General features: G+C 49.4%; 1 protein-coding gene and 1 pseudogene across 1 annotated transcript; one reads left to right on the top strand and one right to left on the bottom strand.

The window, feature by feature from the left end:
- Positions 1–36: 36 nt before the first annotated feature.
- LOC118242405 (fatty acid synthase-like) lies at positions 37–27,568 on the bottom strand. The gene is given in 42 exon segments (XM_035533407.1): positions 37–1,703; positions 1,897–2,148; positions 2,505–2,603; positions 2,703–2,914; positions 3,106–3,333; positions 3,442–3,630; positions 3,792–4,189; positions 4,277–4,368; positions 4,467–4,618; positions 4,795–4,996; positions 5,160–5,383; positions 5,584–5,706; positions 5,818–5,937; positions 6,044–6,222; positions 6,432–6,582; positions 6,812–7,015; positions 7,145–7,299; positions 7,483–7,598; positions 7,789–7,953; positions 8,152–8,541; positions 8,936–9,249; positions 9,444–9,647; positions 9,780–9,959; positions 10,083–10,265; positions 10,407–10,487; positions 10,667–10,858; positions 11,091–11,263; positions 11,365–11,480; positions 11,584–11,787; positions 11,904–12,038; positions 12,154–12,248; positions 12,362–12,551; positions 12,837–13,024; positions 13,136–13,598; positions 13,717–13,851; positions 13,949–14,064; positions 14,585–14,707; positions 14,951–15,151; positions 15,627–15,800; positions 16,002–16,154; positions 16,612–16,757; positions 27,303–27,568. Coding segments are annotated over 41 exon segments (7,536 nt in total). The 5' UTR covers positions 16,739–16,757; positions 27,303–27,568; the 3' UTR covers positions 37–1,565.
- On the top strand, positions 20,695–20,862 carry LOC118242450 (annotated as a pseudogene).

The raw sequence follows: 27,568 nt of genomic DNA, 5'->3' as shown, positions 1-27,568 counted from the left end.
GCAGAGAATCATAAAAGGAGCACAAGGATCTGCCTGTTAGTGACAGCTCTTTATTTGGACTAGTATAATAAATACTTGAATAATTACACATGAACAAAATCACAGTAATACAAAACTATTGAATATTCTAAAAAAACAAAAGGAATATCCAGTTAATTTGTGCACAACATGAAAGAAGGCATCCGGGTCGTCATAGACTTGAACAGGAGTCTCAGACACCTCCAGAGAGCTGCTCTTCTTCACTGTGACTGAGAGGGAGACCATCAGGGCTCATTTCAGTTCATTCAGCATTTCAGTTCAATACCAAATAAAACCCTTCATTCTCATTCTTCATTGGTAAAAGCAAGCAAGCAAGCCAGCCAGCCAACATCTCTCACAGACATGTGGACCTGGCCACGATGAGAAGACACATGCTACACTAGAACAACTGTCCATCTACCAATGCCTGCACACTCAGCTGTAAGTAGTGGCAAAACATTTATATTTCAAGCCATTGATTAGATGCTAAACATTGTGGAAACACATGCATTTTGTAATAGTCTGCGAGGAATGAAGGAATTTCGAGATTGTCTTCCAGTAGAACACAAACTCAATACAAGTTAAAACCTGTAGTTATTTTCTTGCAGTTACATAGCCAAACACAGAAGAAGCATTTGTTGTAGTGTGTTAAAACAAAAGCCCCCCCCAACATTTGTGTATTTAACCAATACTGCCTTCCCTTTCAGTCAACACTCAAATACAACATCAAATATTTGGTCCATCCATGGTCCCATTCTTCTTTAAGGATTTTCTAAATTATCTTGGCTTGGACACTGCCATGGAGCACTGAAATGTTCCCCTTGTACATCCAGTGATTCTTTAACTGTTCCAGATTTTTTTTTGCAAGACATTAAATACCAATATTAAAACTACAGAAAACATGGTTTATCAAAAAATAGGTGGTGGTAACACTGGTAACTGTGAGAAACAGTAACTAGGTTTCGTCTATGTACATGAGACTCTTGATTAGTTGATAAGCTGCAGTGAGGCAGAGCAGTCAGTCACGTATCGTGCGTGTCATTAGAGCTGGCCGGGGTTCGCCTCTAGGGCATAGAACACACACATATATGGGTCAGGAGGTTAGTGAGGTGGCCTGACAAGAGAGGACTACATTAACAGAGCTTCAAGCTTCATCATCTTTAGTAGAGAGGAGATTGTATTATCTAGGCACTACCCAGTGTCACTCACACCTTTTCTAAGCTCTATTGATTTCCACTATGGAGCATCTTGCCAGCTTTCTTAAGATTCAATACAGTAACAGTTTTTGCTCCACAAAAAAACAAACAAAAATAAGATCAAATAAAGACAAAATGTTTAAACCTTTTTGTTAGATATCGTTTTGCTCCAGCAAAATAATGACCATGCGCCACACCTCATGGTGAGGAAGAGAATGACTTGAAAAAAGTATTATTCATCAGAGAGGAGGGTTATACGGGTTAAGAGTGAGCTAGGCCAGACATCCTAGTCCCTGCTGACAGGAGGGTGTGACCTGCCCTGGGAAAGTGCATTAGGCAAAGGGTTGGGCTTTAACCCTCTCTGGCGCCAACACGGGGCTCTGCCAGCGAGCTGTGGATGATGCCCGTGATGGACTCCAATCCCTCTCCTTCCAGGAAAGTACGATGATCACCCTCAATCACATGGACCGAAACCTTCCCGTCACACACCTGCACACAAAACGGCCCGCATTTCAGAGTCTTTAGGACTTCTAGGAATAACATATATGAAAATATTTTGTGCATATATTATATAAAAATAAATAAAGTGACTGAATTTTTCAACCAATGGTTCTCCATCCAAACCAAAAGAATAAAATTCTGCCTTTTGGCATTAGCACATGAGCTCCCATCGTATGCATACCTCATGTAGTTTGTAGTCGGCCCCCAAGCCATCGCCGTAGTCGCTGCTGGTCTTGGCTCTCAGCAAGGTGATGTTGCCGTGGTACTTGCTGGTGGGGATGTAGCGGTCGGCAGCCTTCAGCTTGTAGTAGAACGTGGAGGCAGCGAAGTGGAGAGAGTCACGATTGACGTTCTCGCGAGTGGAGGTGATGAGATCCACCGCCTGGCTCACTCGAGCCTCCAGGTCTGTCATAGGTAACAACGTCTCCAAGAGCTGAGACACATACAGAGAAGCAGAGATGAAGAAATTTATGTAGAGATTATGTACTAAGAGTACTGCCAAGAGTATTTTATTATGAAGGACTGGTGGGTTCAATTCAATATATAACAAATAAATATAAGGAGACAGTCTGCTTTAATGGTTTCTGACCATTTTAAAAAGCTGATAAAGGCACAGCTTCATAAGGAATCATGCTGTGAAAGTGCCAGTATTGCATTTTGTGCTTTTTTTTTTTAAGCTACTGCTCAGTACTAACAGGGGAAAACATGAACTGGGATAACCGGCATCCAAACACGTTTCCCTGGTTAAAGCAGTAAAAGGCCTGAGCAGTGAATACCCCTAACGGTTACCTTGTTGTACTCTATGCTGGTGAACTGCTGGACGAAGGCACACAAAGCCTCGGTCTCTGCCTCAGACTCGTTGCCTGGGGTCAGCTTGGCCCTGTAGCTCTGTCAGCATGACGCACAGTACAAACAAAGCTTTAGACTGCTATAATGCATAGTGCGTGTTTACACATGAAACATACAGAAGACTATATGCATGCCAACCTGCGTATATGCCGCCACATACGAATGGGAGCCATCGAAGAGAAAGAGGTAGTCGACAGCGCACTGGCTCTGCTGCAGCTGGGAGCACATCTCAAAAGCCACGCATGCACCAAAGGAGTAGCCAGAGATACGATATGGCCCCTCCGGTTGCACCCGCTTCACACCCTCCACATAGTAGGCAGCCAGACTCTGAATACTGTCCAATGGAGCAGCTACAGACACAGAAATTGATTAGTTCAAACCCTTTAAACCCAAAAAAGTAACATAAAGGCAAATAACATTATCCGTTACAGTGGAGATTCCCCCCCAGTACTTCAGCGTATGCTCACACAGTTCATTTAACTGAGCAGTTGCTGCAGTAGGGCTCCCTCTCTGCAGGGTGGAGCCTGTTCTACTGCTGTACCTTTGGTGCACTGCAGGCCGTAGCAAGGCACGCTCAGTTTGGTGGAGAGTGCGTGGAAGGCGGCGACGGAGCCCTCTATGGGGTGGACGAGGAACAGTGGCCTCTCCGCACTCTGCACTTCGTTCAGCCGCATCACGGTGTGGCCGTCCGGGTTCACCAGCATCAGGCTCAGGTCTGGCCCCTGGAGCGCCTGCGCACCGGGCCGCTTCGCTAGCCCCGCCCTGGCTTCTGGGTGGACGTGAGGGAAATGGGACATTTCTAAATGTCTCGCCATGTCCCTTTCAGGAATTGCATACACACGCACTTGACCACACGCGCTGGTGCACGCACACTCACCCTCAACTCCTCCTGACTTGCAGGAAAGCTCACGCAGCTTGTTGATGGTGAGTTGGCGGATGTCTCTCATTGCCATGACGATGTCATAGTCCCTCTCCAATGTCTGCCTTACCTCCACGCTCATGAGCGAGTCCAGGCCCAGGTCAGCCAATGAGGTGTCGGCATTCAGGCCGCTTACATCGCGCACACCTGAGCAAAGGACGGGTGTGGTTTTGAATGCAGAGGGTTATGAGCAGCAAAGATAGATAGATAGATCGACACAGCCCTGCAGTGTCATTCTCTGCGAAGTGCAACCTCACACATCCCAACAGTCGTGAAGGGTCAGCAGAGCCCAGGCCGGAGCCCCTTACCCAGGATGTGAGCCACGGCCTCCACCAGGTCCCTCTGCCTGCTGCCATCTCCCTTCGCCACCTGCACCCTCTCTGCCAGCACAAAGCTGGACACCACCGGCCGATGCTGGCACAGGAAGCGGTCCAGCACTTCCAGGCAGGAGGCCATGCGCTGGGGCAGCGTGCCACCGATCACCGCGTCGTTCCCGCCCATGGTCTCCAAGACCACGCCTACGTCGCCAATGGCGCCCCACTGGATGGCCAGGCCGGGCAGGCGGTCGAGCTGCCGCTGTTCACACACACGCTCCATGGTGGAGTTGGCGAAGCCGTAGTTGCTCTGTCCAGCGTTGCTGCGGCCACAGCTGACTGAAGAGAACACCACAAAGTGCTGCAGCTCAGGACACTTATGTCTCGTCACTCTGTGGAGGGGAATCCAGTCAATTAGCCATTAGCTCATAGCGTTATGTTGGTAGCCAATTAGTAAAGTGTGAAATGACAGCACTTACCTGTCCAAGTGCAGGGTTCCATCATATTTAGGCTTGTTGACCTCAATAAACTGCTCTGGTGTCAGATTCTCAAGCATGCCATCTTTCAAAACCTACACAAGCATGGGGAACACAGTATAGGAATCATTTTGCTCACATCAGTGAAATTCTCTTGTCCCGGAAAATAAAGACATGGATAGGGAGGCATTACCATGGCAAGGTGGAAGATGCCACCCACAGGGCCCAATCGGCAGGCTTCAGTTATGAGGCGCTCTGCCCCTTCTTGGGTGCTGACGTCGCTGGTGGACACTAGGACCTGGACGCCCATAGCCTGCCAATCTCGAACACGCTTAGCCTGATAACCTATTTCAAGCACATAACCATTTTATAGCCAGTTGCTCATGAAAGACAACACAAGCCAAGAGGGGAGAATACCTAGATTTTCTACAATAGAATGAACATTGATGATCCTATAATGAAATAGCAGCTAAACTTGTTTGGCCTTGGCTGGTGTGGGGCTGGCCATCGAGGGCAGTTACCATTCCGGATGCCCGAGCGCGAGGTGAGCACCAGCTTGCGGGCGCCTATTTCCACCAGCCAGTGGGCTAGCTCTAGGCCGACGCCTCCCAGGCCCCCCGTGATGATGTAGGAGTGTGAGGCAGGGCAGAAGGTCCGGCAGATGGCTGGCAGGGCGAGGGGAGCAGCTGCAGAACTGCTACCAGGCTCCTCCTCTGAGCGCACCTGAGAAAAGGGAGCGAGTGTGTGTGTGTGTGTGTGGGGGGGGGGGGGGGGGTTGCATGACAACCAACCAGGTGGTGAAGCAGAATTCGACAGACAGACAGACCGACCGACCATCCCGTGCAGCTTCACATTTAAGGCGGCAGCAGGATGGAGCAGTTCTCACCTGCAGCAACACCTTGCCGATGTGCTTGCCCTGCGCCATGTAGCGGAAGGCGTCCTCCACCCGGTCCCTCTTGAACACAGTGGTGCGGAGAGGCTGGACCACTCCGTCGGCTATGCCCTTCTTCAGCAGCTCCGACACCTCCTCCCACTCGCGGTTGCCCTCCTCAAACAGGGCGTCCAACAGAATGCCATGGAAGGCCACGTTCTTCAGGAACAGAGCCATGCCTGACACGGGGCCACAGAGGAGGGTTGGCCAACCGCAGCGTTCCGTGGAAAACATGACTCAGAATTTTCCATTACACCATCCCTTTCCGCAGACGTTCACATTTGAAACGGTCCAAGTTAGATTTGGAACAGGGCCATCGATGGCGTACACTGCACCATTCTAGCTTGGAGTGCCCAACTGGATGGACTCTAGTGCTCACCTAGAGGGGTGTTGTTTGACAGATCATATTTGCCGATCTCCAGGAAGCGCCCATGCCTGGCCAAACAGCGCAAGCTTGCCTGCAGCTTCTCCTCAGCCAAGGAGTTCAGAACCACATCGACGCCTGGGCCCAGTCCAAAACAGCACAGATTGCTCAACTAAGCAATAACCAATGATCCAATCGACACGACTGATCCCTGAGCGATTGGTCATATCTAAACACAGCAGGGCATACCTCTGCCTTGTGTGTGGTTCAGCACATGCTGCTCAAAAGACGCGTCTCTTGAGTTAGCAAAGGACTCGGCCGTGAACTGCGGGAACCGCTCCTGCAGGTAGGCCCTCTTCTCTTTGGAACCTGCGGAACCCCAGAGGTGCGTCAAAGCCACCCTGACCGGCCCATTACCAGCAAATCAGGCAGAGACGTGCAGGCACGTGTGGGCGTGTGCGGAGATGGCCCTCACCCACGGTGGTGAGCACCCTGCAGTGCATGCTAAGCGCAATGCCGATGGCAGCCTGGCCCACTCCTCCGGAACCAGAGTGGATGAGCACGCTCTCGCCGGGCCGCAGACGCCCGCGCACCACCATGGAGTAATACGCAGTAGCGTAGACCACAGGCACAGAGGCGGCCTGTTCCAGACTCCTGCACGCACACAACGCCACAGCTTCTATTAGGAGGAGGTCATAATTCTCATCAGACAGTAGAAAACATCTTCATATTTTGCCTCAGATTACAAGTGGATTCTAGGCTATGGAATTGCTCTCTGCATGGAAGATTATAGGCTACGGAATCCCTGTCTGAATCGCTCTCTCTCGCATGTGGGTGTTTCAGTCATTTGCCAAGGGCCTTACCAGCTGGATGGGACGTCCCAGAGGAAGCGACTGTCTGCATCCACGACAGTGGCCAGTCCTTTAGCCGGCAGCAAGCCCATCACACGGCGTCCGCTGGGATCTCGGCCAGAGAACTCCATTCCCAGCATGCAGTGCTGTAGCGCTATGTCTCCTGCACGCAGAAATTGAGAAAGGATATTTGGGCTCAGTTCACCGTGCCTGATGCACACAGTATTGTGATAAATATGGATGCGGACAGGGGGGGCGGATTTTATCTGAAAGCATCAGGCACAAACGCCTGCAAAGCTCCAACTAAACCCACTCAATTGCACGTGTTCCTTCTGTTCAGGTACTACACCAGCTCCAGCTCTTAGTAGAGTGGTAAAGGAGGAGCTAGCTACCGGGAATGGCGTCTGGTGGCAGTTTCCCCGTGGCCAGCATAATGTCTCTGAAGTTGAGGGAGGCGTAGTGGACGCAGCAGAGCTGCACGCTGGGGCTCGAGGCGACAAAGTGACGCAGAGGCGAGGCGATCCAGCGCAGCGATGCCAGGTCACCACGGGTCAGCACGTTCACGTAGGCCTGCTCCGTCGGCTCCTCGCGCAGACCTATGGCACCGAGTCAGACCGTTGTCAACAACCAGCTGGCAACCGCCCACAGCACACGTGCGCTCACGGGCGGGTCGGACGCGCGTCACCAGAAGTCCTGCTGGTAAGAAAGGGACAGTGGCGGCGTACCTTGTGCGAGCAGCTGGTGCCGGAACGCCCCCCACTGGCCGTCCCGGTACACATTCATAGTGAGGTCTTTCTGCAGAACCGCCTGCATGTCCTTGTGGGTAAGCTGCAGCGAGGGAGCGGTGGAGGACTTCTTCAGATTAGACACGAAAGCACACCTGGAGAGAAGAAAAAAAAAAAAAGGACCCCAAGGACAGCTAAGGGACGCGTGTTCAACGCACCATTAATCTTTAACCTAATGTGTTGCATTCAGCTTCTTTTATACAACGAGCCTGGTAATGAGATTGAAATATTACTGCCAACATTCCACAGCTCTGTGCAGCGAGAAGTAACGAACTAACCGAACGCGGCTGCCGCCGGGTTCCTGTCTGAGGCAGTTGACCATACCCACCACTCAATTATGGCCTTGGGTGGCAGTCAGCCACACTGGCTTATCGGATTCCTCGGCCAGCGTGCTCTGACAGAAGATGAAAAAAAAATGAGCGGAAAACAAGAGAAGGAACATTTAAAATTCGGGGGATCGTGTTTTAGAGTTGCAACATTTTGCTTGGCCCCCTGGACATTGCAGATAACTTGCATACATACTGTGCACCAAGCTTTACTATGTCTTTAAATAAGAGCAACAGTTTACAGACACCACAACTCACCTTTAGTGACTCTACCCATGTGTAGTCAGTGGAATCTACGGGCACGGCCATAGGCCGCTTCTCAGGGGTCTGTCTGCGTCCGAGAAAGAGGACGGAACCATAGAAGGATTTCTTAAGCATCACCAGGTTAAGAGAGGACTGTTCAAACAGCTTCTCCCATTCTGCCTGCACATGCACACAGTCACAGCACACATGCAAGAGGAACGAAGAGCAAACACAAATTAGCAGAACCAAAACAGAAAAACACAGGAAAGAAAGTGAAAAATGTATGGAATACCAAGATACACAGCACATATAAAACAACTGCAGGCGGTCCATCCGTGTCTGGCCATTGAAAGAGCACTGAGAGGCTCTTTCCCATACCTGAGTCAGCAGTCTACTCTGGCTGTCCAGAGAGGTGAGGAACGCGACCATCTCGCCCAGCGGGTCTCCCTTCAGGAGGGTGTGGAGCAGCACAAAGCCCCCCTCCCTGGCAGCAGAGGCCAGGTTGTCCAGCAGTGCACCTGGGCTCGCCACCGGCCCTGCTGCCGCACAGTTGCACACCACCAGGTCAGCGGCGGCCAGGGCCCCTGCGGCTGGCCCCTGCTCGGGGTCCCACTGGGCGCTGGAGATGCCCTTCTCCTCCAGGGAGCTCTGCAGGGGGGCCAGCAGGTCCGGGGTGATGTCCGAGGCCGTGTAGTCCAGTCGCAGCATGGGCTGGATGTTGAGGAGGCCGACGGCACGGGAGAACACGTGGCCGACGCTGGAGAGGGCCTGACGAGAGAGGGTTAAAAGGTCAGGCACCAGCTCAACACAGCAAGGACCCTGGAAGATGCTCTGCATTGAACTCGTTGGAGGTTTATTTTAGTCACATGTCAGTGCACAAAAGAAAATGTACTGGCTAAATGAGCTTATGCTTTTTTTAAAAATTAGATATAAAATAAAATAAATATTTTTCCATTATGACAATATTAAATTATTGAGGTTATATCTCATCCTTCTTTAGCTATTAGGGAAGACTATCTACAAATGCACCAAAACAAATTTACACCATTTAAGCATTTATTTGAATAATAAATGTAATAACTTTGGGGCTAAAAGATACCGGACACGCTGGCTCTACACTCAATCCGTTTTCGTTAGTCAAGAGTCACACAGTTCACTGCACCTCCAGGACTTTGAGCTTGCCCGCGGCGCTGTTCTCCAGGGCCGTGTCCAGGCAGTGGCGCAGGGCATGCGAGTCCAACAGGCCGTTGAGGAGCGGGTCCTGGAGCAGGTAGTCCCGCTCCTTCTGCACAGCCTGCTTCAGCTCCGAGCGCAGGTTCCCGTTCAGCTCCAGAGCGCACAGGCCAGCGAGCAGCTGCGGGAGGCCGCCCTCCGTCCCCGAGCCGACGCGCTCGCCCTCCGACGCACCCTCCAGCCCTGGGATGGAGATCTTCACACCCTGGCTGGCCAGTTTCTTCTGGACATGGTTAATCAGACCTGTTGAAGAGATGACCCAGAGAATGGCTAATCATCATCTGTGACAGCTGAAGGCAGTAATACATGCAAATCTAAAATCTCCACCATAAACCCCTTAAAAAGTTAACAACTATTAAAGTGAAATCTCACACATAGGTACCACACATCCTTTCATTTGTACTCGATAGTCAGAGTGTGAGAGGGACGTGACTTGCTTTTGCAGCATCTTAGCTGTTCTTGCAGCTTCCCATCAGATCCCAGGTACTCAGTCTCCACATAGGGTACAAAGACAAGCTCCTCCAGAGTGGGAGGGCTCTGTTGCTGCTGGCGACGGGGTGCAACGGTGGCATGGAGGCCACAGATTTGAACGCCGCCGGCCTTAATGTGGTCCAGGCAGCGGTTGAGGTGGACATCAACAGCTAAAGAGAAGAAGGGAGAAAGTTGAGACTTTGCCGACATGGACCTTAATTTCTATACATGTAAAACAGCAGTTTCAATTGCAGCAATAGCATAACCAAGTTGGGGACGCCAGAAGGCAGTGAACACTGTACCTTTGCGATCCCCTGAGTAGTCCTGAACCTTCTTCTCGTGCAGCGTGGGGTCTACGCACACCGAGCGGATCCGGGTGGGCAGACGCAGGCTGCGGCCAGACAGGCCCAACACGATCATCTGCAGCATGGTGTCCAAAAATGTCACCCAGTTCCCCGTCCACTGTAGCTTCCCATGATCCCCTAAAAACCAGACCAGGGGTCAGGTCTTGGCTTACACAAAACTCCCCGGCACGGAGTCAAGTCAGAAGCATGTGCTATGGCTGTGCAGTTCTCAGTATGCTGCATGAGAACTGGGGTGTTTACCGGCACTGCTGGACTCCAGAATGCCCTGGAAGGTTTTGCCGTAGTCGTAGCCGCGCAGACGTAGCTCTTTGTAGACATCTCCGGCTTCGAGAGGTTTGGCTTCCTCCACCTCCAAGCTCACAGGTTCGGCCATCTGAGACAGGAAGGAGTCCAGTGCCTTTTCCTCCAGCACGTTCACCTTACCTGGGGCAGTCAGGAGCAGGAGACAACACGCACACAAGCACGGCGGCATTAATCGCTCATGGCTCAGGTGCTGAACTAGAACATGTGCTGGTTCATGTGGTGGTCCATACAGGAGATTTGGCTAAGAGGGTTCTAACTTACCACTGACTGCCAAGTTGCCATTCTCGGACACCTCAAAGCGGTTTGTGGCAGGCATGAGTCCAACCTCCAACTGGACAGATCCTTTTGTGGAATGTAGCAAAGTGATCAGGTTGCAGTCAAATATGCTTGTATGTTTTATTTTTATACAAAATAAGATCAACTTGACATACTGAGCCTAGATTAATTAATTACTGTCAGTGGGAGATGCACATATGCACAATATGAAATCTGTACTGTAGGGGACGCAGTGGGACTCTCACCAGTCCTGGGCAGAATGGTGGCTCTGTGGATAGTGACGTCCTCAAACGTGACTGGGGTGTGTTCCATAACTGTGCCCAGACTCCTCATCAGTGTTCTCCATGCCAGCACCAGGTATCCCGTGGCTGGGTACAGGACCCTTCCGTCAATACAGTGGCCAATCACGTAGTAGTCTGGGAATTCGGGATTTGTGTCTGCACAGAGGAGATGGGTGGGAAGAAAAACCAGATGGAAAAGGAGAGTCTGGTCTTAGTTGCTGTTGACGACCAGCATAGTTCAGTCACTGGCAACGACGAGCATGTCTGCGACCTTCTGATCAACGGACTCCTTTCTTCAAGGACGAACTGATTTTTTTAATATCAGTAGGTGTGACAGCATAATATAGTTTGATTCAACATTGAAAAAAAAAAAGAAGGATCTTCTCACCAATGTTGTAAACTGTGGCTGAGGTGGAACCCCCAGAGCCTGCTGGGAAGTCCTCCACCTTGGGCACGTCCCAGGTTTGGGAGTGGTCCCACTGGATAAGAGGGGAGATGAGAGGGGTCCCCACTGGTACAGGGTACTCCACAGGATGGAGCCGGTTACTGTCCACGTTAATACTGCGAGCCAACCAAATGTTTGCATGAAATGGTGACTAAAACAGATCAGAACATTTCCGAGTTCATACAAGACATGCCTGTACACCAAAGTCACTACTGACCCATTCATGTAAATCTTGCCTATCTGAGAGAAGAAGAACTCTTGGTTGTTGGCATGTCCCCTCTTCATTAAAGGCAGAATAGAACAAGTGGGCTTGAGGCTACGCCTCAGAATGGCCTGTAGGGGGAGCCAGAGTACATTCAGTAAGTATACATGTGAGCACATGCGGAATTAATTCTCTTGATGCGTTCAAAGCATGTGCCCCCTCTCGCTGGCTGACCTGCAGCAGGGCATGCGGCGCTATCTCCACCACCACGGCGTTGTCGGGCACGAGGCTCAGGCCCTCCTGGAAGAGCACGGGGCTCACCAGGTTGTTGACGTGGTACTCGGCCGAGGAGTAGAGGGCCAGCGGGCTCTCCCACTCGGCCTGGGGGATGGATGTGCTGATCCAGCGCGCCGAGCGGGGACGTGGGCTTTTGATCACCTGCGCGCATGCAATGACAAAAAAACAAAAAGACACCGTGAGCAAGACAGAAAAAGGAGAACGCATCCGTGCACGTCCCCTGTGTGCGTCTGTGTAGGCTCGTAACGTAGGCTCACCTTCTGCAGTGCTGCCAACAATGCAGGTGCTATAGAGGCCATGTAATAGGAGTGGAATGCGACACCTGCACTGCGCACCTCTTTGGCAAACACGCCGCTCTCCTTCAGCTGGGCCACAAACTTGCTGACAGCCTCCTACACACAGACGAACACAGCAAAAACGCCCTCTTATTAATTGTTAATTCTGTTACTGCAGGAGACAGCTCTGAATAATGAAAGGAAGACGGCGAATGAGGGAGGTGAACTCCACCTGTGGCCCGGAAACCGTGACCGTGTCCTCCGAATTGTGGCAGGCTGGGACCACCCCCTGAGGACACTGGGCCTTGCACTCCTCCCAGGTGAGACCTGGGTGGGGAGGGAGGAGTCAAGTTCAGCACTAAAAGAACGACGGTCTAGCAGAGGAGGTCTCGTGCCTCCTGACGATCATGGCTTTAACGGTGACGGGCAGGCCGTCTTACCCACTGCGGCCATGGCCCCTGCTGGTAGGTTGGCTTCTTTGATGCATCTGCCTCTCCAGTAGGCCGCCAGGATGACCTCGCTCTGGCCGAGGGAGCCGTCGGCGTAGCCGCACGCCAGCTCGCCCACGGAGTGGCCCACGATGCCTTGCGGCTGCAGGCCCAGTCTCCGCAGCATATCTATTTGCGCTATCTGGAGAAACATGCAACCATCACCTTTAAGGTAAACAGAAAAGTCTGAGGGATATAAATGGTTGGTGGAATTGGTCGTAACAGGTAGGCATGTTCAATATCTGCAGAAAACATAGTCACTGCTATGCAAACAGGGTTGGTGAAAAAAGGATTGTGAAATACTACACTCAGAATTATCTAGAGCTTAGATTTCAAAGAAAGTTACTGCAAGGCACTATGTGGCAATGCTAGGGCTTTGCTTTAACAATGCCAGTCCAGCACGTGCACGGCACTGGGGAACCCTGACCTGAATGGCGGCGAGGCCCACAAAGGCATGCACCGTGTCCTCGAAGGTGTTCTCGTCAGCCTCCAGGAGGAGGCGCGACACGCACAGCCCTGTGTCCCGCAGAGCCTCGTCCGAGCGAAGGATGGAGTCACAGAAGTCCTGCAGCCGCATCAGGCTGCGGCCCATGCCAGCCCACTGCGCCCCCATACCTGGGGGAGTCCCAGAAAAACTTGGCTGTTAAAACTGCAGCCTACGTTTAAATGTCTACTATCTGGCAAAGCTTAGTAGTTTAACAAATGGGTGCTGAAGCCTTCACTCACCAGAGCAGATGTACCAGAGGGGCCTGGGCGTGGCCTGAGCTTGCTGGACCTCGGTCACCTCCCCCTGGGCCCCCATCAGCGTGTAGCCCCTGTAGGGCATGCTCGCGGTCGGGGCCGCAGACACGTCATTCAGCAGGGCCAGGAAGGCCGCATCCTGGCTGCACTCCTGTGCCTTCTTCAGGAGAGAGGCAGTGGCCTCCTCAGTGCGCCCGCATGCCTGCACCAGCCTGAGCACAGAGGGGGGTAAGGATGGCAGGGGGTGCCCACGTCCTGGCGGGCGCAGGATCACGTGCACGTTTGAGCCCCCGAAGCCAAAGGAGTTGATGCCCACGATGCCGCCACGGACGGGGACGGGCTCGACGACCACGCTGACGCGCCCGTCTCTCAGTGCCGGGATATCGGGGTTGGGCTCGTGGAAGTGAATGTTGGGCGCCCACATGCCATGCTCCAGGGACAAGATCACCTGGAACACGGAGTGGAGGGGTCAGAGTCGAGGACAACTGCTCCACAGGGAAAAGTTGAAGGGTAATGCACACAGGCAGTGGGTGACAGAAAGCACCTGATGACGCGGTCAGACTCACCTTGGCGAGGGCGGCCAGGCCGGAGGCAGGCTCAGGATGGCCCATGTTGGACTTGGTGGAGCCAATAAGCAGAGGTTCCCGCTGTGACTGGCAGAAGACGCTGACGATACCGTTCACTTCTTGTGGGTCCCCAACCTAAGTGAACAACATAATGTGTCTTGCATGGGTGAACAGTTGGGTGTGTTTGCGCATGCATACATGCATGTGTGTGCGCGTATGCTCATGTAGTCACCTTGGTGCCAGTGCCATGGGCCTCAATGTACTCAACCTGCTCAGGTGAGACGTTAACTTCCTGGTAGAGGGAGCGGACCAGGCGTTGCTGCATGTCCCCAGACGGAAATGTCACACCTGGACAAAAGGACAACACACCATCAAATACCTCTGCCATACACACACCCACCCCTCAAAATGGTACTATAAAAGGAAATTTAACTATAAGAAATGTATGGATAACCTATAAGTTATAAAGCACAAAACATTTTGCATAGGTCCCTTTAGCAGCGTACATATGGGAAGAGCTGCCAGAAGACCTGCCTGCTGCACACAACACCTGAGCAGCAGCCTGGAGAGCAGACCTGCACAGCTCCAAGCATGCCTGCCCTTCCTCGCATTTCAGCAGGACGATTAGAAACACACGCTGGGAGGAGTGTGTGCCACGGGGCACTGGGGGAAAGGGCACAGCCTCAAATACCCAGAAGAACCAGGTCACTGTTCTCCATTACAGTAATCTGGCATCACAGCTCTACTTCTAAGAACAAGGTAGTGGAACAGTTTGACATACTTCCCCACTACATGAGGAGTTTGGATAAATCTGGCACAGACAGGAAAGCAATATGAAATGAGAAGATAGTTGCACCGGGCTTAACACCTTGCTCTTTGTAGCCATCCGTATTGTTGCCAGCGTTGAGCACAGTGGCGTATACCCTCTTGGCCATGGACTTCTTAGTCAGTAGAACAGCCACAGCAGCTTCTGAGCGACAATAACCGTTTCCTGAGGCAGAAAAAAAACAAAACAACAACAAAAAAAAAAGTTTAAAACTTTATAGCTTTTGCCGCACACCTTAACTCTATATCCATCCAAAATATAAACAAAATTTTAGTATATGAAAATTGCTGTGATACCCAGTAAAAAAAAAAAAAAAAAACATTTAAAAGAAAAGATGTTACAGCAGACCTACAGTGGAGTAAATTTCATATAGCGTGAATGTGACATCAATAATAATAGCAAAATCACCGGACGAGTCAAAAGACTTGCAGGTTCCATCCGGACTGAGCATGCCCAGTTTCATGAACTGCACTGAGGTATTGGGCTTGAGCAGCAGGTTGACTCCACCCACAAGGGCTGCATCACACTGGCCGTGGCGAATAGCATTAAAGGCATTTTCCAGAGCCAGGAGGCTGGAGGAGCATGCTGTGTCAATAGCTGTGCTGGGGCCTAAAAAAAGACACAACAAACACTCATAATATACAAGTACACAGTCAACATCTTGGGCACAGTGTCAAAATTTATGCAGTAGATCACATTTCATGCATAGATGAAATGACTCAGCTATTATGAAAGAGTAGGGAATAGTGGTGAGGCATTAGCCTAATATTCACTTCCTAAATGCTCTTTGCATGATGTCACAACAAAATAAGGCAATTTAAAAAACAAAACATGAAATGAAGTATAAATGCACTATGAACAATGTTTTACATAAATAAATATCAAACAGCTTAAAATAGATTGAGCAAAAAAAGCTTGCTCTTGGAGAGAAGCTAGAGTTTCTTCATCATGCAAGACAAGTTTATTAGTATAGCGCCTTTCATACACAGTGGCTATTCAAAGTGCTTTACAAAGACATAGAAGAAGAATTAATAACAAAGTACATTAAGGAACAAAGGCTAGAAATGACAGAACGTTTGCATACCATTGAAGTCAAAGTAGTAAGACAGGCGGTTGGCGAACATGGCACGCTGGCAGCCCGTCATGCTGTATCCCAGCAGCTCCTCTGGGTCTTTACTGAAGGCCTCACCTGCCTCAGAACCACTCACGCCGATGTACACGCCAGTCTTAGTGCCACGCATGGCCACTGGGTTTATGCCTGCCAGGACAGAGCGTACCATCAGCAGTCAGGCGTCCTTGCACTCGCCCATACACGCCATTTCTGATGAGATGGTGCTTTCGGAATTAAGTTTTAGTGCTGTTGAGCTACTGAATTCTACTTTTCAGTTACCACACTTTTCTAAATAAATCGGTCTACTCATTTTGAATGTTTCATGCTCAAGCTTGCCGGACCGCTGACCTCCATCAACGATGGCCTCGTATGATATCTCTAGGATAAGCCTCAGCTGTGGATCCATGGTATGGGCCTGTTTGGGATGAACGCCAAAGAAGCCTGCGTCAAATCTGTCTATTTCTTTGAGTTTTCCATTTCTGCGGGGAAGCCCGTACAGACCTAAGTGGGAAAGCAGGATATGCATGAGGGTTACTGATTGAAATGGGGGAGGGAGAAAACCCCCACAAGATTTCCTATTTATCAAAAGCTGTGACTCGGTCCTCTGTGCCTCGAGCCTGCTGGTGCTTGTAGCACATGAACGAACATTTGCAGTGTGCCAGAGAGAGAGAGAGAGAGAGAGAGAGAGAGAGAGAGAGAGAGAGAGAGAGAGAGAGAGAGAGAGAGAGAGAGAGAGAAATCTGTTCAGACGATGCCGTGTCAGCAGGCAGGCAATGAAAGCAGCAGACCAAAGAGACCAGAGAGGGGGACCAAAGTTGAACATCTCTTCATCTACTGAAATCAAGTCACTCACTCAAAATCCAAAGCATGCCACTTTTAAAGGTTTAAAGCAGGTCTGTAAAATTCACCCGTTAATTGGCAAAAGATGTGGGTATGCTTATGGGACTGTGTAGGATACCTGGCTTCCATCTTCTGTCATCCTCTGTGACCATGTCGACACCATTAAAAAGGTTCTGCCAAAATTCTTCCAAATTGTTCGACTCGGGAAGCCGACCCGAAATTCCAGCTATGACGATCTCCTCCATGACGAGAGGGTGAGAGTTTCTGTGGGTCCGGACAGAAAGTAACGAGAGCAGTCAGAGAGCAGACATGACATTAAGAATGTGCAGTGGGTGGAGGGCACTGCAGGAGGAGCCTGGAGGACTGCAGGCTTCGCTCGCCGTTTCCGGGATCAATGCATTCACAAGAGCTCCATCCCTATAGCTGCCATCCAAAAAGCAGGAGATTCCTGCTTACTACGAGGTGCACCCTAGCACCACATTGGGCACAAAGTATCCCTCTGTTCTGCACCCCTCTGAGGTACAGCCAGTCCTTGAGGGAGCAAGTTATCCACGGACAGCCTGGATTTACCAGTCCTGATTCTTTGAGTAACCATACACTAGACTATTTAGTATTTTTCCAAGCACAATTTCACCTGACTCGAGACATCAGCTAATTAACAAACCCTGAATGAATTGAATGGATGTGGTAAAATGGGGAAAATCATTAAAAAAAATAAATTTTAAAAAATGCAGTTCAGGCTTATTTCAGGTCTGGGAAACTGAACAGTCCTTCCTCAACAAGGAAAGTAAACACCACAACAGTAATGTTGCTCCTCTTTTTGTACATCTACAGCATATAGGTAGTTTAAAAGTATAAAAGAACAACCAAGTGCACAATATGGGAGTCTCTCAGCTGTGAAGTAAAGAAATGTCTAGATGCAACCTTTCAGAGCAGATAAACCTACTAGTGGCGCTTTCCTGAAAGAAAATGCACATGAATGAGCAAACATGCATTTTCTTTTTGACGCATTTTTAGCGCAAATGACAAGGACTGATTTCACAACCCATTCAGTTGTGCATGAATGAGATATTGTAGCCGGCAAGGGTAATTCTCTTCTGACTGGGAAAAACTTCCTTGTTGGAGAGAATTCCTTGCAGCTGTAAACTGTGTGTACTAGTCCATAAAAAGGCAGCAGCTTACATGTAGCCAAAGACAAAATTCAACTTAAAAGAAATCTTTATGTAATCTCATCACATAAAGCATTGCGCTACTTTGGCCCTCTCAATTTTTTGTGGGATATATGTTTGAGAGGACTTTCAGATAATTACATTCAGCAAAAGGCAAAATGTTCCATTCTCAAAAGCAACAATTCTCAGTCACTTATTTACAGTGTAACCCTGCAGCATACTTGTGTTAGGCTGTATTGGATATGGTCATTAGGTTAGTATTGTTTGTTACTATAGAAACAGGCAGGTACCTGCCAAACAGGTATTCACATATAAGTTTGTCAATGCAGGAATGCATGTGAAGGACTGTGAGATGTAGTGCTGTCAACACACATAGTTCTTACAGTCATTACATTCTTACAGTCCTACAGTCTATAGCATTACAAATGTGAATACCAAGTAAGGGGGGGGGGGGGGGAGTCATTTCATGGCTCTGTAATACTGTAATTAGAATAAGAATTATTTTACTTGAAAATTTAAACAGTAATTTAACTTGGTAGGTCGGAACAAGAACACAAAATATGCAATGACCAAAAGTGGAAACCCATGTATGTAAAACTAAATGGTAAATTGCACTGCTTTTATTTTTAAACGCAACCCACTACCTCAGCACTCAGGCCAGAGCAGATTGAAAGAACAATTAAACCTGACCCAGATCTAAAATATTTAGCATCACCGTCTCCCTATAGCATTGAACTAGGGTTTTAAAGTAATAGAAAACAATTAATTGAACTGTGCTTAGTTTACAAAAAGAAAAAAAATCTAACTGGGCAACATGACCATATCTGTTCCAGCCCTGTAGCAACATGTTTCACTGGGATTTGATAACATTTATGGTATTTAGCAGTCGCTTTTATTTAAAGCGACTTACAATTATAACCGAGTACAACTTGAGCAATTGAGGGTTAAGGGCCTTGTTCAGGGGCCCAATGGTGGCAACTTGGCAGTGGGGGGGCTTGAACCCACAAGCTTTTGTCAAGCTTAAAAGTCAAGCACATTAACCACTGAGCTACCACCTATTGAACACCGGAACACGACAAAACGTGCACGACCAGGCAGCACCGGTACAACGCACGTCCCTTCTTTCTCAAACATTTGTACTCATGTAGTTCTGTGCAACATGCGTGTATATTGTAGTTTGTCGCATCATGGTCGTTTCGTTACGTCTACAAGCTATCTAACCTATATAGCTGAGTGAAGGCCACTGAACTTGACCTGACTTGAGTGACCCTGGAGTGATAAAAGTGGCTTGACCTTTGAGGCCAACTAAACCAGCAGTCTCCAAAAGCCCAATAATTCAGTCAAACCATCACATGAAGAGGAAAATCCCCATGCAAAATCATAAGAGGACACCATGCTTGCCTGCTTTTAGTAACTGATAGTGTTCGTAATGGAGACAGTGTAACTGCATTACCTGTTAGCTGGTTAACAGAGTTCGTAATGAAAACCGTATATATGCATTACACCTGTTAGCTGGTTAACTCAGGCTACATTAGCAGTTGATGAACTATCCTGACGGCGTTTATACAAACCAGCTGTGGCCATTCAAACATATATTACATATGCACACTACAAGCAAGCACAATCTAAAAGACTACAGGCTGGAAAGATGATGAATCTTTCTTCAGGAGGGCGTGCTTCAGGGGCAATGGTTATTCAGGAAAACGGCATCATTTTGTCCTTAGCCAGCTGAGGGAGGGTCTAGCTAGAGCCCCTTTACGCACTGGCAGTTTTAAGCTCATTTTTGAATGATTTGTACTTGTTCACTTTAACAGTAGGTATCTGAAATTGTACACATAGCACAATGATCATTCAGGATTCAAACTGAAGCAGACACTTTGGAGAAGACATCCATTCACATCCAGGCTTATTTTTCCATCATTTAGGTTCCATTTGAGCTCATTTAATACAGAAGAAAATGTCAAAAAACCATAAAATGCCTTTGATTTTTTTGGTGTATAATGCGTCTGTTGATGCTGGAGATTGATTTTCACTCATACTCTGCATTCTCTGATTCACCAGGGTCTTGTGTAATAAATGGAACAGTTTTGAGCATATACATGAAATGACCAAATATCTACACAATGTTTTCCACTAGGTGTCCTACACTTCTCCAAAGGGTCCAATAATCTCTCCAATGCAAACTAAGTCATTAGTCACTATATATCAACTTTGCATGTTTCATTTTGCCAAAACAAAAGTTACTTTAGTAAGTTCCACAACAATATTGGATTCTTAGCATCACTGTTGGCATCATTATGGGAAATACTGTACTAGCTACTACTACTATACTAGCTAATACTGTAATACTGTAAAGAAATAGTATACTTTATCATTTATACTTACGATTTGTAGCAGGATTACGAATTTCCAGCAGTGAATGGAAACATCCAGTGATTTGATATGCAAACATCTTAGCTATTCTATGATAGCAGCTAAGCTAATCGATGCTAGCGGTCAAACTAGTCCATCCTAGCAGCACTCAAACAATTCCACATAAACTTCAGCTAAAATAAGCCTCTTCCTTTCCATGATGTCCAAACATATTGGCAAAATCATCAAATCAATCTTATGGTTTCGCCAAACAGCGCCAAACCGATGCGCTATGCTATCTGCTAACAACACGGAAGCACTGACAGTATACTGTGCGCATACCTTTAAATATTAAAGGGATGACTAAACAATGCAAGTGAGGGGTCTACGTTTTCATCTAAGCCTCCTCTATTTGATCAAACTGCTGCCAATCAAGCAGCTTGCCCTGGAAACTCTTGGAAACACCTGGAAGTAAATGTTAGTCACCCTCCCTCCCCTTCTCGTTTCACACATAGGTGTGAATTGTTGTCACTCCAAAACAATGGTGCTGCAACAGACAATAAAAATCAATATAGAGTAGAAAAGGGGGGTCTAATGCTCTATTCAGGAACAGTTTTACGTCAGTAGCATGCTTTTTCAGTCAACCAAAGGCTTGCGTAGTTTGGGTATTTTTCGAAGGAATCGCTTCTTGGCCTTTTGGCTAAGATCAAGTGTAGTATCTGTTCTTATCAGTTGTGGATTTTACAGATTTTACGCTTGTGGAGAACGCTGCTGCGCTTGGGCCTTTTTTTTATAGTTTTAGTGAGGCCAAGGGTGATCTTAGGTGCAGACCCGGGAGGCTTGTCCTCCATCGCCGCATGTGATCCCTTGGTCTCTTTTATTGTTTTATTTGATTTTTAGTATTTTAGGGTGTTTTTTTACATTTTGTTTTAAAGCCCCGGCTCATCCCGACGACAAGGAGGACGACGATCCCAACTTGGCCAGCAGGGGGAGGACCTCCCAGCACAGAGGCAGCTGCCGGCGTGGGGGACCAGCTTCAGCTCCGACTCCGGGACCGGCCAGAGATGGCCGTGGATGGCAATGGGGCGGCTCCTCGCCGCACGGCGCAGGCAGTAGAGGCGCCAGCAGAGACCCCGACAGCTGCCAGGACCTCCCTGGCGGGACCGGGTCTGAGGGCAGGCGGAGGCCTGCTCAATACGGCCCGGTTCCGCTGGAGGGACCCGGAGGATGGGACCCGCTTTACTGAGCGGGTCCCCTTCATACGGGAGGTACTGATCGGCTGTTTCGGGCTCCACCCTGGGGCCTTAATTTGTGCTCAGCGCAATGGTGCGCAGCACTTTTACGACGTGACTATGGCGAGTGATGCCGCCTATAAGAAAGTCCTGGAGCTGGAGGGAAGAATGGGTGACCATCCGCTGGGATCGAGCCCCTATGGGACGGTGACCGGCGGATGGTCACCATCCATTTCTTTAACCCCCAAGTTAACCCCCCGCAGCAGAGGTGCGGATGTTTTTGGCTAGGTACGGGGAGGTCCTCCTGGGAGAGCAAATGGTTTGGGATGAGCTAGGGATTTGGAATGGGTGCTGCCAGTTTTTAATGAAGTTTGCAAAGAACAGTGAAGGGAAGGAGGTGTTCCCCCCCCCCCCCCCGCATATTTTACATGTGCTGGGAATAGGGGGTACTTGTTCTTTAGGGGGCAGCCCGCCTTCTGCAGGGGGTGCCAGCACTACGGTCACCTGGCTGAGGGGTGCCAGGATTCCGTATGCAGAAACTGCCTGGGGCCGGGGCACCAGGCTAAAAACTGTAAGAATCCCCGCCGGTGTAGGGCGTGTGGGGGGGAGGGACATTTGGCACACTCCTGCCCTGGAAAGGTTAAATCTTACGCTATGGCATTGGTAGGGGGCGGGAGTGTGGCCTCGAACAATGAAAACCCCGGGGGGGAGGAACTGGAGTCTGTAGAGGAGACGACCCCCCCCGGGGGAAGACGAGGATTCCCCCCCCGCAGCCCTCATGACATCCTCACTGGCGGAGGTAAGGTCCCTGGCCCTGGGCCAGCCCCCTCGGCCTTTGGAGGCACCCCCTGCCCCTCCCAGCGGAAAGGCCAAAAGGAAGAGGGAGAAGGCCCAGCGGGATAAAGAGAAAAGGATGAAGGCGGGCCCCCCCTCAGCGGCAGCACCCCATGAGGAGCCCTCCCAAGCTCCAGACTCCTCCCTTGCCCCCAAGGCAGATGATTACAACAGATTGGTGGAGGATGATACGCCCCCACCACCCACTACATATGGGGGCAGGGAGGGGTCACCCAACGAGACCCCATTCTTAGAGGAGACTACGGACAATGTGGATTTTTAGTTGATTTTTAGGATGTTTTACTGTTTTAACGTGTTCTCTCCTTCTTCTCTTTTATTCATGGTAGATTTTACTATTTTAACTTCTAACGTCAGAGGGCTCCAGAACGCGAGAAAGAGGGCAGCAGTATTCCAGGACTTGGCATCGACCCCTTCAGCAATCTATTGTTTGCAAGAAGTTCACCTGAGGGACCAGAGGGATGAGGCTCTTTTTTCCCAGCATTGGAAGAAAGGTAAAGCCTACTGGAGCGTGGGTGGTGTCCACTCTTCAGGCGTGGAAATCCTGTTGGGGGACGACACTATCGTGCCGGGGAAGGCGATGGGGGTGGACATCACCTGGAGAGGCCAACACCTTAGGGCAATTTGTGCCTATGCTCCGGTAGAGGCCTCGTCCCAAATTGCTTTTTTTGATGCACCGTTCCCGTCCTGTGTCACGAATAGACACCTTTTTTTGGCAGGTGATTTTAATGTTTTCTTGGAAGGGCGTGCAGATGTCAGCTGGAAACGTTTTAGAAAGCTGCTCCACGATTTCAGCCTGACTGACGGTTTTAAGAAATGCAACCCCAGAGATCCAGGCCATACCTGGCATAACAGTCGAGGGGCATCAAGCCGCCTAGATTACATCTTGGCGTCACCCTCTGTGCTTTTTAAGAAGGCCTCCTTGACCCCACGCTGGTTCTCTGACCACTTGGTGGTAGAGGCCAGTGCTTCCATTAACGCACCTGCAGTAGGCAGGGGTTATCGGAAGCTTTACGTGCAGGTCTTGGAGGAAGCAGAGTTCCAATCTCTGTTCAGAGACCACTTTGCAGTCTGGCGAGGCTGCAAAGAAGGTTATGCCTCTCCCGCGGCATGGTGGGAGCACGTGAAAGAGTGGACCCGTGCTCTATCTACGCACTATTGCTGCCGGCGCAAGGCCGAAAGGCTGGGTCGAGTCCGGGATGTGGAGAGGCACCTAAAAATAGAATACGCTGATTGGAATAACGGAGGGGAGCTAGACCTCGCTAGAGTGCAGACCCTTAAGGACGAACTCAGGGTCCTGCACGAGAGGTCGGCGGCAGCCCTCCTGTTTAATGCCAGGTTGCAGCTGGCTGAGGAGGATGAGCGCTGCACAGCATCCTTTTTTCAAAGGGTCCGGCAGGCTCGCCAAGAGTGACGTTTTACATCGCTCAAAGACTCGGAAGGCCCCACCTGTTCGGACCCGGCCCGGATGATGGAGGTTGCATATGATTTTTATCCGAATCTTTTTAATAAAAGAAGTACAGACTTTGAAGTAGGGGAGCAGTTTTTGGCAAATTTTAATGTTTGCCTTCCGAGCACCACCCGGGATAGCTTAGAGGCCCCCTTTACTCTGGCAGAGTTGACGGGGGTACTTGGCAAAATGAACCGGCGTAAGGTCCCTGGCCTGGATGGACTCCCTGTAGAGTTTTACTCTACATTTTGGGATGTCCTAGGGCCAGAGATCGTGGAGGTAGCCGAGGATGTGCCCCGGCAGGGTTTGCTCGCTGAGAGCATGCGGTCCGGGGCACTCTCCTTGTTATACAAGAAGGGCGATCCTACTGATCTCGCCAATTGGAGGCCCCTGACCATGCTTTGCGTAGACGTAAAAATCTTCGCAAAGGCCCTGACCGAATGTCTGAAAAGAGCCGTGTCACTTTTGGTTCACAGTGACCAGACCTGTGGGGTCCCAGGGAGATCGGCAACCTGGAACCTCCATTTAATCAGGGAAGCCATCTCCTGGGTTGAGGACAGAAATGTCCCTCTGGCGCTTGTGAGCTTAGACCAGGAGAAGGCGTTTGACTGGGTGGACCACTGCTTCCTGGAGAGGGTGTTGATGAAGCTAGGGTTTGGGCCCTTTTTCTTAAGGTGGTTTAAGACATTGTACGCTGGGGTGGGAAGCTGTTTCTCCATCAACGGTCACCTCAGCGAACTAGTCCCTGGAGTGACGGGAGTTAGACAGGGATGTCCTCTTTCTCCCCTCCTCTACGCGCGCTACATCGAGCCACTTGCGGCCGCCATAAGGGCCCACCCGGAAATAGATGGTCTCCCCCTCCCGGGGGGTGGAGGTGCTGTGGTAAAGCTGGCTCAGTATGCAGATGACACTACATTGTTCGTATGCTCGGACCAGTCGCTCAGGCGCGCCTTGGACATGGTGCAGGTGTTCGGAAAAGCTTCCGGTGCCGCACTAAACCTTGGCAAGTCGGTTGCCAAATACTTCGGCTGCTGGAGGTATAGGAGGTATAGGAGGGCAAGCCCACCAGCGACAGGCCCTTGAAAATCTTGGGGGTCCACTTCACATCTGAAGGGGCTGCCCGGGTAAACTGGAAAGAGAGGTTAGCTCTTGCCCGGGAAAAAGTTGGGGCTGTGGAAGGCCAGGTCCCTGTCCTTCCTTGGTAAGGTATTAGCATTGAAGGTCGATGTGCTTCCCTCACTGCTCTACTTGGCTCATGTGTACCCTATGCCTCGCACCATGTGGCGAGGCTTAACTAAGGACGTTTTTAATCTCGTCTGGGGGGGCAAGTATGAGTATGTTAAGAGGGAAGTTATGTACCTGGGAAAGGACAAGGGTGGGAGGGATGTCCCTGACTTCCCTCTCAAGCTGGACTGCCTGTTCTTTGCACAGCTCTGTGCACGGTTGGCTGCTCCCCTCGAGCACCCCCATCAGTATTTTATTCGGTTGTGGCTGTCCTGGCCATTGCGTAAAGTGGTAAGAACGTGCTCCAATTCCGGCCCCAAGGCTGAGACGCTGCCGGAGCACTATGACCACACGGTGAGATGGAGCAAGTCGCTTCCCGCGGGTCTGCGGCCCGAGGCCCTCGCCAAGCACAGGTTACTTTACAACATTGTGCTCGAGGCACGGGGGACTCGCACGGTTGTGGGCCTAGACGAGGACACTTGATCCAGAGTACAGCCGAAAGATTTAGACAACCGGCCGCAGGACCTGAATTGGCGGTGTGTGCGTGGCAAGCTGCCAGTCAGGGATGTTCCGTACAGGCACGGGCTCACCAGGCACCCGCGCTGCCCAAGGCCCAACTGTGTCGGGGAAGAAACTCTCCGACATGTGTTTTGGGACTGTGGGTATGCGCGGTATGTCTGAGGCAAAGCAGCCGACCTGTGCAGGACATTAGACCCGCAGTTTACATTGACCTTTTAGAAGGTTACATGGGGGTGGCCCCAGGATACCAGGCCATCCTTCGCGCCCCGGATATGGAAGCTGGTGAGCATTACCAAAAAAGAACTATGGAATGCGAGGACCAGCCTCATCCAAAAAGGGACACGCCTGGACACCTGGGGATTATATAAAAAGGTTTGTGCGGATTTAAAATTTAGGATGGAGCATGACATCATCCGGTGGGGCTACCACGCGGCGAAGGAGAGGTGGAAGGGCCTCTTCGAGCTGTAGGCCCCCCGGAGTCTTTTAGGGTTTTAGTTGAAAAAGGTTTTAAACTTAGCTGAGACTCTGCTCCATCCGGTGGTCCCAGCGGACCACCGTATTTTATTGTTTTAACCACCATGATAGAGATACACAATAGGTGAACATTGTTTTAAGTGGAATCTGTAGGTCTGGTTTTTTATTAATAAGTGTTTTATTTTGTGTGTTTTTTATTAACAAATTAACACTTTTCTATTGTGGGTTTTTTAATGTTTTGGTTTGTGTGCCCGTTTTAACTAACATAGATCTGCTGTTTTAGCGTAGGCACTTAGCCTTTTAGCTTTTTAGTGGTGTTCTTATTTCTGTCTTTTTATAGAGAGGCCGTTTTAACAGTTTTATTGTTGTTTTACTCGGTTGTCCAGGCGCAGCCTGGCCGAGAAATGATCTTTTAATGGACATTTTATCACTGACTTTTTACATGGACTTTTAACGATATACCCCCATGTAATTGGTACATGGGTGGGCCGTGGTATTTTAATGTCCTGGACTTTTAAAAGACTTTTAAAGTTTAAAATTAAGTATATATATTGTTGGATTTTATTCTGTATTTGATTTATTGAACTTAATAAATCTTGGGAAAAAAATAAAATAAATAAATTTACGAAGGAACCGAACCGGTACAAAAATGTCGCTTTTACGCAAAGAAGTAAGCACGCAGTTAAAGAACTTTAACACTCCGTATACCGTTTAAATATGTCACGCAGTTGTTTTGATGGTAATTGAATTTTCTATGACAAAATCTGAACTTCTTATACCGGAATAATGTTTTAAAAGGCAACTTAAAAGGGCAGGCACGTTTTTGTGGAAATCTTACCCGAAAAACACGATGATTTCAGCGTACAATTTCTGGCGAACGGATACATGTAGACGGCTGAAAATCGGTAGGCAGGTACTTGTATTAGTCCTAAGAAATGTTATGTTGATAAAATGTACTGTACTTTAAGAATAATCAATTTGATCAAGTAATTTATTTGAGTATGTCCATTTGGGCCCGCCCGCGGGCCCGCTAGGGGGCGTCGGCGCATATAGGGGCTAACTAGCCATCTCGGATACTACCGTGAAGACGAAATAACTGCGAATTACAGCTAGCTGGCTACTTGGCCGTTATCTGTATCAGTCCGAAGAGATGACTAGGTCGTTGCGTGTGTTTAGATTCTGGTTTCACAAGACCAGTTAAAACACTGCAAAAGATGATCGCTTGAGACAATTTATCTGCGACAGTCAAATAATTCCCTAGCTGGCTATGCTAGCTAATGTAGCAAGCTAGGTCCTCATTTAAAGACGAATAACGCATCACAGCCAGCTAGCCGTTGAGTAAATAAAACGTTCCCTGAATATATCAGATTAAATACTAGAGCTAAATGTATCATTAGGCAGAAATCAAGATATATTGATCGTATTCGTTTACAACAACCAATCATTCTTATTGTTGAATACCTACTTCCCATATCAGTTCAGTGAGTTCACACTACAAACTAGGACAAATACACAAAATACATATTAAGTTGCTTACCAGTCGCAGTAGTTGAACGATGGTTCTACAGTACTTTGAATAAATGTACATTCAGTGTCAGGAGAGCCTGAGCTGACCTATATTCCACTCGGTATCCCAAAATCTGTGTGTGCCTAGGCTCCCGGTGACATGGGACGAACTAACCCTTTGCGATTATCTAGGCTTGCCCAAAAAAAATGACTCTCTCTGCTTTGCCTCCCTACCTCTTTCATTTAAATGTCTACCATGCTCTATGGCCACGCCACATGGGCTGACAGTTGACACCG

Source organism: Electrophorus electricus, chromosome 14 (assembly GCF_013358815.1).
Source record: "Electrophorus electricus isolate fEleEle1 chromosome 14, fEleEle1.pri, whole genome shotgun sequence".
NCBI lineage: Eukaryota > Metazoa > Chordata > Actinopteri > Gymnotiformes > Gymnotidae > Electrophorus > Electrophorus electricus.
Note: the sequence above shows the minus strand (reverse complement) of the source record. Positions and strands in the feature narration are given on the sequence as shown.